Raw genomic sequence first — 20,405 nt, 5'->3', positions numbered from 1 at the left:
ACTATGCTTGTTGGGCTGTACAGCAATGGTTTGATTTTAAAATTCACATTTTCATACTTCTGCCCAGCTGTGTTACAAATCTGGAGTTGTTGATGCACGTCACAGAGGAATTTTCATACCTAACCAAAGCTAAATGCCCCAAAACTTCTGATTTAAAATCACAAATCCTGCACAACACAAAGCTGCAATTTATTCAACACGCCTGTGTTTATTGATGTAGTTAATCTTATTGGACATGTCTGAGGCATTTTTTCCCCACATCAAATAAAATTCAAAATGCACAAGAAGCATCATCAAAGCAGGTTGAATCTTGTTCCAAGTAACTCAAAGATTAATTTTAGTATAATTATCTAAAACATAAGACATAAAGTATAAACCACGTCACATAACTATACCTTCAGACAAGGGATTGTAGTCTTCTCCGGAGGTGGCAGAACCATCTTTTGTATGAACTCGTACAATGGAAACTTTTGAAGTGTCTCCCAGACGTAGTACTGGAATTTTTACTACTGAAATCTGCCCAGGTTCTTTAGGTTCACTGATACTAAATTTGGTTTCTCCAAATTTGATAATAGCCTCTGTAATTAAGAACCAAGTGCTGTTAGTGTGGTCCATGAAACAAGAAAGGAACTCATTTCATTAAAGTCATTCACTCTGAAACTCACTGTCTGCTCCATCCAGGATCTTTATCACGGTTTCATTTACTTCACCAATTGAAGCACCAAATGGGGATTCACTCTTTGGCGTCCCAAGAACTAGTCTCAGCTCCTCAACATCTTCATGTATTGTATCATCACTGAAAGTTACAGTGCACGGTTTCTCAATTTCACCTGTGAAGCAATGTACATTGCTTTCAGACTTTGAAGTGACACAGAGGAACTTCCAATTTATACAAAATGCAAGTTTTTTTTTAAACAGGAGCAAATAACCTAAAAGTACAAATTAATTTAGAATTTCTATAATCAGTCCTGGGATGGATAATATTTAACATTTTGACAGGAATACTTTTGAAAACTAGACTGAATTACCTTTCTTAATATCCATTAGGTCAAAATGTTTGGCATCATAACCAAAAAACCCAAAACACAAAAGTGTAAATCTTAGAAAGGAACATACTGAACAGTGGGTCAAGAAAAAAAGATCTGTGTTCTCTTGCACATTTCAGATGACTGTCTTTTTCATTCCATTTGTATTCATGAATGCATAATCCCTGGGAGTTTACACTCCTTTTGTGCAGATCCCTGTACACGATTTTTCACAAGAGTTAACATTTTTACAAATTCTAAAGGAGTAAGTCATTATGATGCCAAGACCAGGCCATGTCCATGTGAATAAAAGGAAGGATTTTCTTTGACACAGTCCCTTAAACCGCCTGATGTTGTCCCGAGTCTTTTACAGCCTAACTTCAATGTTCAATGCCTTCATCTTTATACCACATGCAACTTGGCAGCCATATTGCACACAGGCAGCTTGCAGAGTTAGCAATGCAATAACTACCAGTTAATCCCACAATTGAGGGAGAAGGCCTGGAGACCTCCCTGGACAGGAAATCGCCTTAATTCTGTAGAATCCCTACATTCATGTGGCAGAGAAAATCGTATTTTATTGATTTCAACACCTCATTAGATCTTGCATAAGATTCTCCCAATTAATGGTTTGGAATTTCAGCATTAGTTTTTTTTGCTCACCATCTTTGGAGTGGGACTTGAGCCCAGGTAACTCAGTAGCAAAAAAAAGCTAACCTTTAGAAAAGTATAAAAAGCAGTTAACTCTATAATTACCAAGGTTATTGATCAATCATAACCTCTCTCAAGAGTTCAGGCTCAAGGTGCTGAACAGCTTCCTCCTATTTGCCAATGTTTCGGTGAACATATATTATTTACCACGGATTCATCTGTGAGAAGATATCCCAATACAAGAAACTCCAACAAAATTAGAGCTTTAATTAAATAAAGTTGATATTTAAAAACAAATGAAAAAAAGACTATTTTGGGATGTTAAAAGCGATTTCAGACCAAGGTAAAGATTTTGGCAACATCTGCAAGTAATATAATGCGAACATTGCACGGGAAAGGGTCAAGAGGGAAAAGAGAAAAGTGCTTGCTTTCTAATTCGGAGCTGAAATATTTTTCTGTAAACTACAGTACCTGGAAGGAATGTAATGACAGAGTCGTCTGTGTTTGGCCGTTCAGCAAAATCCATCATGACCTGAGCAGATGCCTGGCGTGTATAGCATCGGACTGTGGACTTATAGCTGATGTCTCCACTTCGGTAAACAACTGCGGTGACCTGACCATCATTCTCCTTCCCCACGTAAGTAGATTCTTTAAACTGCACTTTTGGCACTAAGGAAGATGGAAGTGATTAATAATGTGTTCTCTCCACAATTGTTTATTGAGTGAAACAGAACAAAGTTCTCCATTACACAACTCTACTTACACATGACACAAATGGCAAATTTTCCCTGATACCAGCTATCTTGGTAAGATTCAAAATACAATTTGATTTTAATATTGTACAGTAGATTGTTCTGCCATTATCTATTTTTGTGTTGATTTGCATTTCACTGATCATATGGGTAAATACATTGATTAGATACACAATTCCCACCCAATTTACCACTGTAATGGAAAATAAAATGAAATACATTCAGAAGTTCAATTAACCTCATCAACCTCAAAGCAGCATTTATTTACCAATGTACTCCCGTAATATTTGCATTCTTTTTCGATCTTATGAAGAAAGGATTAACATGATTTTTATTTAAAAAAACATTCTATACTCCATGCAATATCTTGTAGAATTTACATATTAAAGTATACTTTTAATAAATTCAGGCATAACCTCAAAAAGCTGCTAACATTTTATATAGTTTACTATAGAAAAATATAGACATTCTAAGAGGGATGACAGATTTTTATCAATTTCACAAAATATGTAAGAATATAAAAGAATTATTTTGAGAAAATTGTTAAATATGAAAATTTAGCAAAGTATTTACTTGCATCCCTGCCCATTTCTTAGCTTTAAGGAATATTTGAATGTTACTGAGCTAAACACCTCAGTTCTCCACAATAAACATTTTGCAGTTTCTTGGCACATCGTTGGGAGGCCATACTTCCACGTATAATAGACTTACAGTCAGAAACAGAGTCGTTAATGAGAACAGTGACTTTGCTTGGCTCTCCAAGAACTGCATGCATTGGCATCCGCAGGACAAGTTCAAATCTTTCTGGCCCTTCCAGGACTGGCTGACCTAAATCATCAAGGATAGTCACTCGAAAAGTCTGCATGTTCACTCCAGGAGCAAAATCCAGGTTGCGGCTTATCCCTACGTAATCAACGCCAGCTAGAAAAAAAATCGGTAGCGATTCGTTAATTTTCATTAACTTGGAGATCCAGAAATACCTTAAAACTCCCAATTCTAACACAATGTTCCCTTCAAACTATTTTTAATATTGCTGTAGCTCTGAAATGTAACAGCACCACTTTCCAGGGTAATAGAAAGATTTACCGACCCAACCAGCCCGTGCCACCCAATTACACCCCTGTGATGAATCAACCTACTAGCCCGTACACCTTTGAAATGTGGGGGGAAACCGGAGCACCCGGAGGAATTCCACACTGTCATGGGGAGAACTACAGAGAGAGACAGAAATGGACTAAGGTCGCTAGCGCTGTAATAACATTACACTAACCACTTCACCACTGTGCGTTACCAACACTTCCTGTGCCCATCAAATTCGTCAATCAGTTTCAATTACCCGCTAGCCTGCTGGTCACTCTTGAGCAAGGTGCAAAACCTGCTTAGCCCCTTCCCAATCAGGTCCATGTGAAGCTGGTGCATATCACAAGTCCTGGTTATACAATCACTGACAGCAGGCAGGCAGCCTCTGAAGAGTATTGGTAATGGCTGGGGTCAGCCATCTTGTAAAGATACGGCCCTGAAGAAGGCAATGGCTGTATAACCATCTGGGCCAGGTGCTTTACCTGAATTCATTGAAGAAATAGCATCTTAATGCTATTAAGATGATTATTTTACCTAAATTTTTATATCTTTTTCAGACGGTACGAATCTTTTTTCCTAAATCCTTTTTTGATACTATTGACTCTAAAATTCCGTCTTATATATGGCAGAATAAAAATCCTAGGTTAAGTAAAAAATACTTGCAGAAATCAAAAAAGAATGGTGGCTTGGCCCTGCCGAATTTAAGATTTTATTACTGGGCAATTAATATTCAATATTTATTATTTTGGACACAAGATGTGGATATTAATGTCAGTCCACAATGGGTCAACCTTGAATTAATTCTGCACAAGGATTTTCATTGGTTTCCATCTTAGGGACTTCGCTTCCCTGGGTTCTTTCTAAATTGAATAAACAAATGGTTAATCCAGTAATTAAATATACATTACAAATATAGTTTCAGTTTTGTAAATTTTTTGGCTTGGATAAATATATTTTATCAAGTCCTATTATATCTAATTTTTTCTTTCAACCCTCTGTCATGGATCAAGCCTTTTTAATATGGAAAACGAAGGGTATAATATGTTTTGGTGATTGATTTTTGGATAACTGTTTCATGTCTTTTGAACAGTTGTCTAATAAATATAATTTGCCCAGATCCCATTTCTTTAGATACTTACAGTCAGAGATATTTTGAATATGATGTTACCTACTTTCCCGATTTCATACCCAACTGATATCATGGAAAAAATCTTAGGCTTAAACACTTATCAAGATGGTTTAATAGCAATCATTTATGATATGATTATGAAAACACAGTCAGATATATCTGATAAAATTAAAAATGAATGGGAGAAGGAACTTCAACTTCCTTTACCTATGGGAGAAAATTCTTCTATTAGTTAACTTTTCTTCTATTTGTGCTAAACATACGTTGATTCAATTTAAAGTGGTGCATAGGGCTCACATGTCTAAAGATAAATTAGCTCATTTTTACTCTCATATAAATCCGATCTGTGATGGATGTCATTCAGAAGAAGGCAATGGCAAACCACTTCTGTAGAAATGTTTGCCAAGAACAATCATAGACCACTATCGCCAACCTCATACGACATGGCACATAATGAATGAATTAAATGGTGACGGTAAAGTAAGATGCTTTTTTTCCATGTGAGAATATGGTTTATTTACAAATTTAAACAAAAACCTGGTGGGGGAGCCCACATAAAGGCTTTGAATGTCTGCAGAATTCTTTATATTGTCTCAATAATTACCTCTTGATTAAATCATCAATACTAAGTTTCTCTATTGATGATAAATTTTATTTAGACAATTTAATTACTTGCCATCAAATATCAGATGTGCAAATGGTGACCTTCCCAGAATTCATGCATGCCACGGGGCACGATTACACTCCTTCGCAATGTTTTATTGATATAAATGCAGCGCCATGCATAGCTTTGATTATTCTGCGGCAAATAATAGGATTAGTCACATTCCTAGCCTGTGTGAGCTGTCAATTAAAAAGCATAACAGATGAGTGGTCTCACCTTCTGCTGACGCTGGGTCCGTTTTGCGGGATCGAACTGTCACTGTCGCGGTCTTGGACAAATCGGTTCCTGTTCTCCAGACTTGAACTTCCACATAGCCTTCACTTTCATCTACTTGATACTCAGTGTCGCCAAAGTAAAAAACTGGTTCTGGGAGAGAGATAATAGCAACAGAGTGAAGAATATGTGCACCAGCTTGCCAATACCCATTTTATCAAATCAGGCACATAATTCCATCCACAATATGAGGAAAGCTTCCCGTAGCAATGGAATCAAGTTTCCTGTAACAAGCGGAATATTAAAAAAGTAATGCTTGCTCATTTGATGAAACTATCAAAACAGCATTGATTAAAATGAACTTCCGCAGAAAACTTTCTATAACATTACTTAGAAACTTCAGCAGAGTGTAAACATGACAAGATGCAGATTGATCTATATTAGGGTGCTGTTTTGATTGAGCACAACGATTATTCAAGTTTCTGCAATTATCCACATCAGGTAAGCATAATTAATGCAGGACAAGCATTTTCATATCAGGAGGCAAACAAGAGAGAGCATTATTCTGTGCCCAGTACAAGTCAGAGAGCTTCTGTTCCTGATAACCAATTGCTTATTTCTTTAAAACTAAACTGCGCAGGAACTGAGTGAAAATTGGCTGTGCTGAACTGGCAACCTGTTGTTACTCACTGCCTGGACTCCCCCTAAGAGTAAATGAAAGGCAGTGTGCACAAAAGCAGTCACAGATACAGAACTAGTGAGAAATCCTATCAATACAAATAAGACTCAGGTAACCAAAGTACAAAGTTAAGATAGTTCTTTCGAAACAACTCAGGCAAAGAAAAAAGACAAAGTACAAACAAAATGTACAGTAATTTGAGTTAACACAGGCTTTCAAATATATCCATTGACTTATTGTATGTTTCAGTTCAATAGATTAGAATCCATTGTTTTGGAACAAAATGTTTAATTGCTTGTTAATACATTTCTAAGAATTAATCTGCTCTATTTTATTTTTTGCAGGAAATTGCAGATACATTTTTCAGCAGATTGATTAACCTTGTGGTAGCAAGTTTAATCATTTGCCAAAAAATTCCAAACGTTCATTCTCTTTTCTACAAAATGCACTATGTAGGCTGAATACTGTATCTATGAATCTTTCCCACTATTGGTTCACAGCAAAACCCATAATTGGTATTGCTTCATCTCTTTCAACACACTTCTGAAATAGTACAATTTGTGTCAAACTGCCTTCTCCCTGCTGGCAAAACAGGAAAATCAGAATCAGAATCCGGATCAGGTTTATTATCACTGACAGGTGTTGTGAAATTTGTTTAGCAGCAGCGGTACAGTGTAGCATAGAAGATAGCTTTACAGTACCAGTGATCGGGCCTCAATTCCCACCTCTGTCTGCAAGAGTTTTATGCGTTCTCCCTCTGACCCTGTAGATTTCCTCCGGGTGCTCCAGTTTTTTTTCCCAACATTCCAAAGACGTCATGGTTAGTAAATTGTGAGCATGGTATGATGGTTCTGGAAACTTGGCAACACTAATGGGCTGCCCCCAGCACATCCTTGGAATGCGTTGGTTGTTGACACTAATGATGCATTTTACTGTGTGTTTCAATGTGCATGAGGCAAATACAGCTTTATTGAGACATAAAAATGTTTTATATAGCACAACAAATAAATATGTACACAGTGCAAGGAGAGAGTAGAATAGCGAGACACTCCCACGGATAGCCAGGGCAGATCTGTGGATAGCTTGTGAGATACTCTATTTCTAATGCAGGAGCCCTGCCTGCTCCCCGTGGATCTCAGTTTTATCATGAATGCTCCTTGTCTTTGAGTGGTCAGGGATCAGAGGTTCCCAGGAATCAGTGTCAAGGAAGCGTTGAACAAATTGTCGACTCTTTTTTGTCTACCTAGTTGCTGTTTAATTCCTCCTCTATCACCTTGCCCCTATGTTGTACGCTGGGGTGAGGGTAATTACTGATAACAGAAGCAGAGCAGCTGCAATGGACTGTCAATATGTTGGCCGTGGGTATTCTGTAATGTCAGAAACAATTCATAAAGGAAAAAAACATGGGAGCTTATCTTATTTAACAAAATGGCAAGCACGAGTGTACTCGCTATACCGGTTGTATTTGGCATTTTGCCTCAGATGTTAGGAAATCATTAAACGTTAATCCAAAGAGCCAGAGAACTAACCATACATCTCCCCACACCCCTCACACCCCACTGAATAGCTCTGGGTGATCTTTCATGTCTTACTTGAAAGGGCACACCTCATCTGATATAGTCCTTAAATTGAACATCTGCAGCACTGTAGTCCTTCAATACTGCATTAAAGCTGCATTAAAGCCCTCGGTTAAATGATGAAAAACTGGAACAAATTGCCACAAAGCAGTGCTAGTTGTATTATGGACTTTTGAAAGCTTTACGTCGACCTTCTGTCTTTCAAAATGATAAAATTGAATATAATAAGATACACACCATCTCCATGGAGATGCAATTTGCTCTTCAAAAGCACAATATCTTCCCCTGTGTTCAAACAGTGGAGGGATTCCATGTGTGTCATGATCAGGAGCTGAGACAGTTCTGTAATGTTAGAATTTTAGGGGAGTGCAAATTGGAAATGAATGAAACAAGGATAAAATCTGTGTAATCTCCCAAAAACAAGTATGATCCTTAGAATGCATCCAGTGCTGACAAATACTCGTCAACCTAAACATTAAATCAAAAGTTCAAATGTTTATTTTACTATCAAAGCATGTAAGTAGAATGCAACTCTAAAATTTGTCTTCTCCAGATAGCCACAAAATACAGAAAAACCATATAAGTAGTTGAAAGAAAAACATCAGCACCCCACAGAAAAAGAAAAAGAAACAAAAACTCACTAACCTCAGACCCCCCCCCCCCCCACCAATCCCTCCCTTGCACAAAAACTAACAGATCGCCCACATGGAGGAACAGCAACTAGAACATCAAACCCCAAGCCTCCAACCACCCAATCGACAACAAGATGGAATGGGTGAGAACATGGAAAACAATCATAGAACTGAAAGAGGCCAATGTGAACTATAGTCCAATCCATAAATCTCAGAATTTCCATAACATCTCCGAGAGCAACTGCTCGAACCCAGCAGCCTTTCTGAGGAGAGCAATTCATGCAAACCAACTGGTCATATATTAATTGATCTTGTGCACTCTATAAAAGTGTGCTAAAAAAATTCAGGGTAATGACTTTATTCAAATTTTTATGACATCATTAAAATAGCAGCAAATAAGTTGGTCCAATTAAAGTGCATGCTCTGATGAGAGATCAGTATTTGCTGAGAAAAGTATGAGGATTAATAAACCTGAATTGCATATTCAGTCCTGTGTCAAAAACCGAGGCACTTTCCTTACTAGCACAGGGAGACCGTCTCAACTTTTAATATCCGCAGAGATGTGAAAAATTTGAATTAAAATTTGCCATGTCATTCCCTTTGAGGGATAAAAACTAAGTTTTTATTATTAACATTAACTTGCAATGCGAATTTTATTTTCCTTGGCAAAAAGTGCCCCAACCTGCTGAAAATATTAACTTATTCCATTTTAAATTTAAAGTTTCATCACCTCCAGTACTTTGCTAATGCATGTGGAGAGTCAGGTCCAGATGTAATCTTCAGGCAAAGCAGAGTTAATGATCAGGAGATAATTGGATCAGGATGCAGAGACAAAATCAGATCTACTCTGGCTTGACTTTAATTTTTCCACCATACATTCCATGTCTAGATTTACAAAGAAAACTGCCTATCTAAACTTCTTACACTGTAATTAGATTGTTCTGTCAGTGGTTTCCTGCTTTGTAGCGACTGTGGGAAGGGTGTAATTATAATCTGACAAATTTTACAATAATTTAGGAATTTACAAAGGAGAGGTTGATAAGAACTAAAAACAAATGCAAAGATATTTTAACAGTAGCCAGTTTACTTTACTTTACTTACTTTATTGTCACCAAACAATTGATACAAGAGCGTACAATCATCACAGTGTATTTGTTTCTGCGCTTCCGGTGCTCAGAGTTATTGTAGAGGAGAGCTTGTCCCCTATTTTTACAGCCTGGGTCCTGTCTGTGAGGAAGTTGAAGATCCAGCTGCAGATCTGAGTGCTAAGACCCAGGTTCCGGAGCTTAGGAATCAGTTCATTTGGAATGATGGTATTAAAGGCAGAGCTGTAGTCGATGAAAATGAGCCGTACATATGCGTCTTTATTCTCCAGGTGTTCTAATGAGGAATGTAGTGCCAGAGAGATGGCATCTGCCATTGACCTGTTGCTCCAGTAGGCAAATTGCAAAGCATCGAGGTTGACCAGTAGGTTATGTTTGATGTGTGTAAAATTTACTGTAGCAGAACATTGAGCAGTTCTTTCTCTCTCTTTATTTCATTATCACTAATTTTTGTTGCAACACCAACAAATTACATTCAATACAATCAGTTGCCGACTACATTTTGACTGTTTAACCCAGCCACCCCCCCAACCCTCATCTCCATCCCCCTCTCCACCCCACCCCTTCTCCACCCCTCTCTCTCCTCCCCACCAACAACTAAATAGTAGTGCATACACAGACAGAGAATTCGTATTTTAACAGAAGATCTTTTAAGTTAGATATCAAATTAGTCCACATTAAGATTGTGTTTGGTCGTGTATCATTTACTCTTGCTGATGATAATTCCAGGTAAGAAATGTCCAAAAAGTTCCAAAGCCAGTGAGTACTTGAAATATCATGAGGAGGTTTCCAACGCTGGACTACGATCTACTTAGCTGCAGTCAGGCCTGCCAGCCAGATTTTACATGTTTTTTCCATAAGGGAAAGGTGGGAGTCATCATTTAGAAGATGTACAGTGGGGTCTATTGGTAATTGTACCCTCGATAGTTCTGTAAGAGTACCGATAACCTGCCCCCACAAACCAAAAACCCCTGGACATTCCCATACAACATGTATAAAAGAGCCAATGGTTCCATGAGGGCAAAATGAGCAATATGGGTCAAGAATCAGTCCCACTTGATGTCTAATTCTCGGTGTTAGATACACTCTATGACAAAATTTCAAGTGTATATAACGATGATTTGGGTTTTTCGAAGCACTGGCAGCATTATCCCAAATCACATCCCAGTCTAAGTCTTGTCCCAATTCAGATATGTCCCTATCCCAGGCTTTCATTCCTGATGTGGGCATATATTTCTGGGAGTTTAATTTATCATAGATATATGACACGATCTGTCTTGGAGCACTCTGTATCCAACTTAAAATCCTTTAAATCTGACCCCCAGGGAACCCCGTAGTCTTTACAAGCTGATCTTACTCTAAAGTAGAAAAGAGAGTGTTTATCAATATTATATCGAGATACCAGTTCTTAAAAGCTAAGGATAGTACTTGCGCCATTAATATCTTGAAGAGTAGTAATACCCTTATCCTCCCAAGTTCTGTTAGTGAATGGTTTCCCCCCAGATAGAAGATGATTATTGTTCCATAATGGCGATGATTTGCACCATACGCTTTTAAATTTTAGGAATTTTTCTGCTGCTCTAAACACTTGCAGCATACGGGTTAAAATTGGACCGTAATACAAATCACAGTTTTTGGTAGACATCCCTATAAGGAGAAAGTCCTTCAACCTTATTGGTGCTATTAGCTCTTGTTCTAAATTTTTTCTATGACAAGACTTTATCCTCCTCCATCCAATAGCTAAGACTTTTTAATACAAATGCCCAGTGTTACAGTTTAAAATTTGGACATGCCAATCCCCCATCCGACTTTTTGAATTGTAGAGCTGACCACTTTATATTGGGTCGTTTACCATTCCAAACATAGCGTCGTAGTAAGCAGTCCAGTTTATGCCAATATCCTGCTGGAGGTGCAAGTGGGATCATTGAGCTGACAAAATTAATGCGGGGTAAGATATTCAATTTAATGACTGATATATGGGCTGGGACTGATGCTAGCAGGTGTCTCCATCTATTAATATCTTCTATTTTGTTTTAAAATTAAAGAGTAATTTGTTTTAGCCACAGACGATAGAGAAGTATTTGTCGTGTGCCCCGTCCTATGTCAAATAACACTGAAAAACCTCCTCCCACACACACCCGGGCTGAAGGATTAGCATACAGTGTTTTAATCATATTGATAAATTTATCGCCAAATTTAAATTCTTTTAGAATTCTCCAAAGATATGGCCAATCAAGGTGATCAAATGCTTTTTCAGCATCTAGAAATAGCAGGCCCCAGGCTGGTGGGATTTTATGTGATGCACTCAGTATGTGTAAGAGTTGGCGAATATTATCAGATGTGAGACGTCCCCTGATAAAGCCCGTTTGATCTGAGCTAATTATTTTCCCAACTACTGTCTCGAGTCTGCTGGCTAAGACTTTGGAAAATATCTTGAGGTCAGCATTTATCAAGGCGATTGGATGGTAATTGGCACACTCCAAGGGGTCCTTACTGGGTTTAGGTATAACTGTGATCAGGGCTGTGTTTAGATCTCTATGGGAAGCACCATTTCCAATAGCATAATTTAATGTTTCTAACCATACTGGTCCAAGAATATTCCAAAGTGCTAGGTAAAGTTCCACAGGTATGCCATCTATACCTGGCGTATGGCCCTTATTTGTAGCTTTGACTGCTTTAAGTAGCTCATCCAGTGTAACAGGAGAGTCTAGAGTTTTGGTGTCATCTAGTGACAATGTAGGGAGGTCTAATCCACTAAAAAAATCTGTGAAGTCATTCTCAGAAGGAACTGAGAACTGAGTTCTTTAAAGTCATTCTTGAATGTCTTGTTTATTTACTCTGTTGAAGATACTACTCCGCGTTTAGCACATCTAATCGCCACTATAGAGCTTTTAGCTTCCTGTTGTTTGAGCGTTAGTGCCAAAAGATGGCTCGGTCTGCTGCCTTCTGCATAATACTTACGTTTGGTTATATGGATCATATATTCTGCCCTGCTTCTTAATAAATCATTTAATTCTGCTTGTTTTGTTTTGAGCTCGTTTTCTTTTGTTATGGTGTATCTCCTTTTGAGATCATTCTCCAAAACCTTACATTGTTCTTCTAGGGTGGAAATCTTTTGAAGCTGGCTTTTATGTAACGAACCGGGTCAGGTCACAGATCTGTCAGTGGGTGAGCATCTGGGGGACAGTGATCGCCGCTCCCTGACCTTTAGCATTATCATGGAAAAAGACAGAATCAGAGAGGACAGGAAAATTTTTAATTGGGGAAGGGCAAATTATGAGGCTATAAGGCTAGAACTTGCGGGTGTGAACTGGGATGATGTTTTCTCAGGGAAATGTGCTATGGACATGCGGTCGATGTTTAAGGATCTCTTGCAGGATGTTAGGGATAAATTTGTCCCGGTGAGGAAGATAAAGAATGGTAGGGTGAAGGAACCATGGGTGACAAGTGAGGTGGAAAATCTAGTCAGGTGGAAGAAGGCAGCATACATGAGGTTTAGGAAGCAAGGATCAGATGGGTCTATTGAGGAATATAGGGTAGCAAGAAAGGAGCTTAAGAAGGGGCTGAGAAGAGCAGGAAGGGGGCATGAGAAGGCCTTGGTGAGTAGGGTAAAGGAAAACCCCAAGGCATTCTTCAATTATGTGAAGAACAAAAGGATGACAGGAGTGAAGGTAGGACCAATTAGAGATAAAAATGGGAAGATGTGCCTGGAGGCTGTGGAAGTGAGCGAGGTCCTCAATGAATACTTCTCTTTGGTATTCACCACCGAGAGGGAACTTGATGACGATGAGGACAATACGAGTGAGGTTGATGTTCTGGAGCATGTTGATATTAAGGGAGAGGAGGTGTTGGAGTTGTTAAAATACATTAGGATGGATAAGTCCCTGGGGCCTGTCGGAATATTCCCCAGGCTGCTCCACGAGGCAAGGGAAGAGATTGCTGAACCTCTGGCAGGATCTTTATGTCCTCGTTGTCCACAGGAATGGTACCGGAGGATTGGAGGGAGGCGAATGTTGTCCCCTTGTTCAAAAAAGGTAGTAGGGATAGTCCAGGTAATTACAGACCAGTGAGCCTTACGTCTGTGGTGGGAAAACTGTTGGAAAAGATTCTTAGAGATAGGATCTATGAGCATTCAGAGAATCATGGTCTGATCAGGGACAGTCAGCATGGCTTTGTGACGGGTAGATCGTGCCTAACAAGCCTGATAGAGTTCTTTGAGGAGGTGACCAGGCGCATAGATGAGGGTAGTGCAGTGGATGTGATCTACATGGATTTTAGTAAGGCATTTGACAAGGTTCCACATGGTAGGCTTTTTCAGAAAGTCTGAAGACATGGGATCCAGGGAAGTTTGACCAGGTGGATTCAGAATTGGCTTGCCTGCAGAAGGCAGAGGGTTGTGGTGGAGGGAGTACATTCAGATTGGAGGGTTGTGACTTGTGGTGTCCCACAAGGATCTGTTCTGGGACCTCTACTTTTTGTGATTTTTATTAACGACCTGGATGTGGGGGTAGAAGGGTGGGTTGGCAAGTTTGCAGATGACACAAAGGTTGGTGGTGTTGTAGATAGTGTAGAGGATTGTCAAAGATTGCAGAGAGACATTGATAGGATGCAGAAGTGGGCTGAGAAGTGGCAGATGGAGTTCAACCCAGAGAAGTGTGAGGTGGTACACTTTGGAAGGACAAACTCCAAGGCAGAGTACAAAGTAAATGGCAGGATACTTGGTAGTGTGGAGGAGCAGAAAGATCTGGGGGTACATGTCCACAGATCCCTGAAAGTTGCCTCACAGGTAGATAGGGTAGTTAAGAAAGCTTATGGGGTGTTAGCTTTCATAAGTCGAGGGGTAGAGTTTAAGAGTCACGATGTAATGATGCAGCTCTATAAAACTCTAGTTAGGCCACACTTGGAGTACTGTGTCCAGTTCTAGTCGCCTCACTATAGGAAGGATATGGAAGCATTGGAAAGTGTACAGAGGAGATTTACCAGGATGCTGCCTGGTTTAGAGAGTATGGATTATGATCAGAGATTAAGGGAGCTAGGGCTTTACTCTTTGGAGAGAAGGAGGATGAGAGGAGACATGATAGAGGTGTACAAGATATTAAGAGGAATAGACAGAGTGGACAGCCAGCACCTCTTCCCTAGGGCACCACTGCTCAGTACAAGAGGACATGGCTTTAAGGTAAGGGGAGGGAAGTTCAAGGGGGATATTAGAGGAAGGTTTTTCACTCAGAGAGTGGTTGGTGCGTGGAATGCACAGCCTGAGTCAGTGGTGGAAGCAGATACACTAGTGAAATTTAAGAGACTACTAGACAGGTATATGGAGGAATTTAAGTTGGGGGGTTATATGTGAGGCAGGGTTTGAGGGTCGGCACAACACTGTGGGCTGAAGGGCCTGTAATGTGCTGTACTATTCTATGTTCTATGTAGGTGGGAACTGAACCATATGGCGTTACTTCGTAAGAAACCCTTGATGGAGGCCCAAATCACTGTCATATCTGAGACACTATTTTTATTTAAATTTATGAATTCTGTCAGTTTTGTTCTCAGCAGTGTTAGAAATTCGTAATTGTTTTAGAAGGGTGGAGTTAAACCTCCATGTAGTAGCCTTATTTTTAATTCTGCATAATTAAAAGTAGATATAACTGGGTTGTGATCAGATAGATATCTGGGCAAAAATTCTACTGTTGGTAACACAGGCAGCAAACCGGGGGATATAAGAATGTAATCTATCTAGAGAAAGTTTTATGTCTTGGGAGAAGAAGGTATAGTCTTTAGCAGATGGATTATGCACCCTCCACACATCAGTTAGATTTAAAACCGTAAAGTGCTTTGGAAATAGATTCTTGAGAGCTTGATATAGTTGAGGAAGATTTATCGAGGTTATTGTTTACCAAAGCATTCATGTCAGAACCAACATATAGTTGGTAGTCACTTAACTTCAGTAATTGTGAGGTAATTGAGGGAAAAAAATTCAACCTCGGATATAGTTGAGTCATATAGGCTAATGAGTGCAACTTTTTTACCCTGAATGGATGTACAGCAAAAAGCTAGACGTCCTTCATTGTCAGTGCCAGTCCTTTCAATTGATACATTAATACTACGTCTTATTAATATCATAACTCCTTTCGTACGAGTACCATCAACTCTTGTTTATTTCATAAATAATATTAATAGTTATGTATACATTTACCAGCTCTGTTTCTGTTACAGATGTAATATTTCCATTACTATCAGCAGGTACTCCCAAAAACTTTTCTACCTGAGGGAGTAGATTCAGATGAACCTATTCATCAGGTTAGGAGAGAGGAGGAGGAGGGGGAATTAAAGACAAGTAATTCTCAATAATAACTGTGGCAGGGGGAGGGTGGTGAAATCAGATTAAGAAAGAGAAAGAAAGGTACAAATAGAAAAGTAAAAATAATTAAGATGTGACTGTTTTAAAGTATTCTTATAAAATTAAAACCATTAATGAATGAAATTCCATACTTGGGATAGTTAGTTTTTGGTGCCACGAAGGTCAATAACTGCCATGCCATGAGAAGTGTTTACATAAGAGTGATCATTGGCATAAATATCTCTGGCAGATTTATTCAGTATCCATCTAGATGCTGGATAAATCTGCCAACAATATTTATGCCAATGATTTCCAGCAACTTCATGATGGTCAACAGTTGTCTATGAAGAGAGGAATGTAAACTAACATCCCTGGTTCTTCTTAAGAAAGTGATAGAGCACAAAGTATGGATTTGTCCAAACATTTTAAAAGTAACTTCAATAAGAATTACCAAATGTGTGGTGAAAATATTATATTTATATACAAAAATATTTTTTCCAAGAAATGATATCTGGGAATTCTTCATTTGTGACAAAAGTGAGTATCAGGGTAGCATTTGGAAACATTTCTCCCTAAAGTTGTGGTTATTTCAGTTGTGTAATGTTGACTGTTATAATTATATTTCTGCAGATCAGCACAAGCTTTACATCACATGATTTGAAGGGAAACCTGCAACATATCAGTGATAACAGTTTATCTTATACAACTGACATAATAAAATGTTACTCTGCCCAAAATGGTATAGGGTAATTGTTCTTTCCATACTCGTGTTAATGAAATCAGAAACTTTTGAATCAATTCACCATACTTTTGTAGTCCTCCACAGGGTCAAACTTACAACTTCTGAGCTTTTAATTTCACTGCCACGGTTCAGTGGAATTACAAACTGATAGAATACCCAATAACGTCAGATGCAGATGTATTCAAACAAAGTCCAAAAAATATTTTTTTTAAAGATTAGCTTTATTTGTCAAATGTACATCGAGACACACAGTGAAATGCATTATTTGCATCAAATAAAATCTGTGAGGATTGTACTGGGCAGCCCACAAGTATCACCACTCTTCCAGTGCCAATGTGGCATGCCCTCAACTCACTAACCCTAACATACATCTTTGGAACGTGGGAGGAAACCAGATCACCCAGAGAAACCGCATGGTCACGGGGAGAATGTACAGACTCCTTATGGACAGCGGTGGGAATTAAACCCCAATTGGTGATCAATGGCGCTGTAGTAGTATTCCGGTAACCGTTACACTAATGTGCCGTTCAAAGTAAGTTTATTAGCAAAGAACATATATATTACCATGAGATTCAATTTCTTGCTGGCATTTACAGGAATAACAAAATACAATAATATTTTATGGAAAACTGTACATAAACAGAAAACTGACAAACAACTGTGCAAAAGAATGCAAGCTGTGTAAACTCTACACCCTCCGTTCTCACTATTATTCTGTAGGTCATAGAACCATTCAGAGAAGTGGCGAATGAAGTTAACTATGCACAAAGCATAATGCCTCAGATTTTATGCAGATGTCCTGCTATAGATCAGTCTCACAACATATTATCTGGTTTTCTAGGTTACTACCAGGTCATGTGCAGAGAACAGGAGGAGAGCCTTATACAAAGTGCAAAACTGATTAAAGTGTTAATATGGTTACAAGGCACTGACTTGTACAGATCAGGTCTGATGGAAGGTGGCATTAAATCATTGCCTTAATGCGCAAGCCCCAACTTGCCCTCCCTGTGTAAGAAAGTGGGAGTGCTGCAGAAGAGTTCTGCTTTCGTCTGAGTAAACCTTGCACTCGGCAGCTTGGAGGAACTCTGATGGAAAGATGTGGGAGTTAGTTAAGTTCTGACTTAGTTGCTGAACCCCTCTTGAGAGATAACTGTGTGACTGCTGCTTGGGCCTAGCCTGTCACAACTAAATATACAGTTACTGAGTGAATAATCGTATCCAAAGATATCTTTCACTTCACATACTGAGTGTGACTGACACAGTGGTATCAAGGGGCCTGGGTGATTGATAAGAAGGCATGAGTTTGAAATGTACTACTGCAGCTGAAGAATCTACATTGAAGTTAATAAGTAAACCTGGAAAGAAAAATCTGGTAATGTTAACCACAGGTAACCATCATTGTTGTAAAAATGCACCTAAAAGAATTATTGAGAGGAAATTCAGTACACTTACCCAGTTCTCTGCCAATAAATGGAACTCACTGTCTCCAAGAATATTACATTTCCAACATCCTTTCTTTCCAAAACCTTGGAATTAAGTTGCTACTTCATAATTTTTCTTCTATTAGTTAAAATTCAAGACTCTGAGGCAGCATCTGAATGAGGAAAGGAACTACCAGTGTTCCTTCCACCTCCACAGATGCTGCTTGGCCCACTGAGCTCCTTGAGCAGATTGTTTGTTACTAGGGAAAAGTTGCTAGAGGTGCATGAAGTTTTAGACAGAATTTCAGAAAACAATCAAATATTCGATGTCAGTGTCAATTCATCTCCTCCCCAGTTATCATGTAATCCCATCATGTTATCTCTATTTCTTTTCTGTCCCTGTGAAAATGTCTCTTTGTTTAAAATACATCTATTAAATTAAGAACCTGGATAAATGCTTGTGAAAAATCTCAAATGTATATGGGGTAATTTTGCCTGGCTTCACCACATAACTCCATCTCACCCAGGGTGACACGGGAGTGCCAGTCAGAAGTCGGGCTCCAGTGCTGGTTCTGTCGCTCTTCCCACCTTGGTACAGCAGGAATTAGTTCCGTATTCATGGAGTTGTACAGCATGGAAACAGGCCCTTTGGCCTAATTTGTCCATGTCAACTAAGATGGCTGTCTAAACTAGTCCTATCTGCCTTCATTTAGCCCATATCCTCTAAAGCACTCATATTCATGAATGTGACCACACTTTAAGCATTACAATTGTACCGGCTTCTAACTTCTCCTCTGTCCTGTGTAACTATCACCCTATGTGAAATCCTGACCCCCCCCCCCACCCCCCAGATCCCCTTTAAAATTTCCCCTTTCATCTTAAGCCTATACTCTCTAGTTTTAGATTACTCTACTCTTACAAAAGGACAGAGACTAACTACCCCATCAACGCCATCATCATTTTATAAACCTTTATAATATCACCCTTCAGCCCCTTTTCCTCCTGGAGAAAACAGTCTCAGCTTATCCGATTTCTCCTTATAACTCAAATCCTCCAGTCCAGGCAATATTCTGAATTGTCACTTGCTTAATCACATCCTTCCTATAGTATGGCTACCAGAAATGCACTGAATATTCCATCTGTTGTCTAACGATCATTTTGTATAACTGTAACTTGATGTCTTAACTCCTATATTGAATACCTTGGCTAATGAAGACAAGCATGTGATACCCCCTTCTTCACCAACCTACCTACATGTATTGCAACTTTATGGCGAACTAGGTGTTTGTACCCCTTGGTCTCCAAAATCTACAACACTCCCCAGTGCTCTGCTTTCATAGTCTATGTCCTGGCCTGGATAAACATACCCAACTGTATCACTTCAAAATTGTCCAATCCCATCTGCTATTCCTTCGCCCAATTTCCCAGTTAACCCAGATCCTGTCATAAACTTATGCCAACCTTCTTCGCAGTCCACTATACCAATTTTGGTATCATAGACAAAGTTACTAATCATGCCAACTGAATACACAAAAGAAGTTATTACTAAATAATTTGGGCCAGCACTAATCTCTACAACACATCATTGGCCACAGGCCTCCAATCAGAAAAAAATACTCCCAAGTTCACCATTTAACTCCTATCACCAAATCCAAGTGACCAGCTCCCCCTTGATCACAAGTTTTAACTTGCCTGACCAGCCCTACCATGTGGAATCTTGTCAAACACCTTGTTTAAGGTCCATGCAGACAACATGTATCACCCTGCCCTAGCTAATGTTCTTGTTCCCTTTTTCAGAAATACTCAGTCCAATTCATGAGACATCATTTTCCCTGCACCAAGCCATGCTGACAAACCCTAATCAACACTTGCCTTCATAATAGCAAAGAAAAATCTGGGTTGAACAATTTGAGTGCACTTTAAACACCTTTTTGTCATACATCACATAAAGACTCTTCAGCCCATCTAGTTTTGTACTGAGTTATTAATTTGCCTAGTTCCTTCAACTTGCACCCAAACTATAGTGCCCCATACCACTCCCAACCATGTACGTACCCAAATTTTTCTTAAATGTTGAAATCGACCTTCAACCACCACTTCTACTGGCAAATCACTGCACACTCTTACCACCCTCTGAATGAAGAAATTCCCTCTTCGTTTTCCCCTTAAACATTTCACCTTTCACCCTTAACCTCTAATTCTAATCTCACCCAACCACAATGGAAAACGCCCGCTTGCATTTACCCTATCTATACCCCTCATAATTCTGTGTACCTCAATCAAGTCTCCCCTTATTCTTCTACACTTCAGGGAATCAAGTCTGAACCTCTTCAACCTTTTCCTATAAGTAAGGTCCTCAAGTCTGGGCAACATACTTGTAAATTTTCTCTGCATTCTATTTATCTT

The 20,405-nt window shown here is 39.1% G+C and overlaps 1 protein-coding gene across 1 annotated transcript in view; it reads right to left on the bottom strand.

Moving 5' to 3' along the window:
- Positions 1 to 20,405, bottom strand: part of LOC140726923 (FRAS1-related extracellular matrix protein 2-like) — a 212,443-nt gene that overhangs the window by 42,068 nt on the left and 149,970 nt on the right. Inside the window, exons 7-11 of the mRNA XM_073043928.1 lie at positions 5,518 to 5,667; positions 3,140 to 3,349; positions 2,148 to 2,345; positions 666 to 830; positions 396 to 578 (exon numbers count right to left, since the gene is read on the bottom strand). Coding sequence (XP_072900029.1) covers positions 396 to 578; positions 666 to 830; positions 2,148 to 2,345; positions 3,140 to 3,349; positions 5,518 to 5,667 — 906 coding nt within the window. The remainder of the gene's footprint in view (positions 1 to 395; positions 579 to 665; positions 831 to 2,147; positions 2,346 to 3,139; positions 3,350 to 5,517; positions 5,668 to 20,405) is intronic.

Source organism: Hemitrygon akajei, chromosome 4, assembly GCF_048418815.1.
Source record: "Hemitrygon akajei chromosome 4, sHemAka1.3, whole genome shotgun sequence".
In the NCBI taxonomy this organism is placed as follows: Eukaryota; Metazoa; Chordata; class Chondrichthyes; order Myliobatiformes; family Dasyatidae; genus Hemitrygon; species Hemitrygon akajei.
Note: the sequence above shows the minus strand (reverse complement) of the source record. Positions and strands in the feature narration are given on the sequence as shown.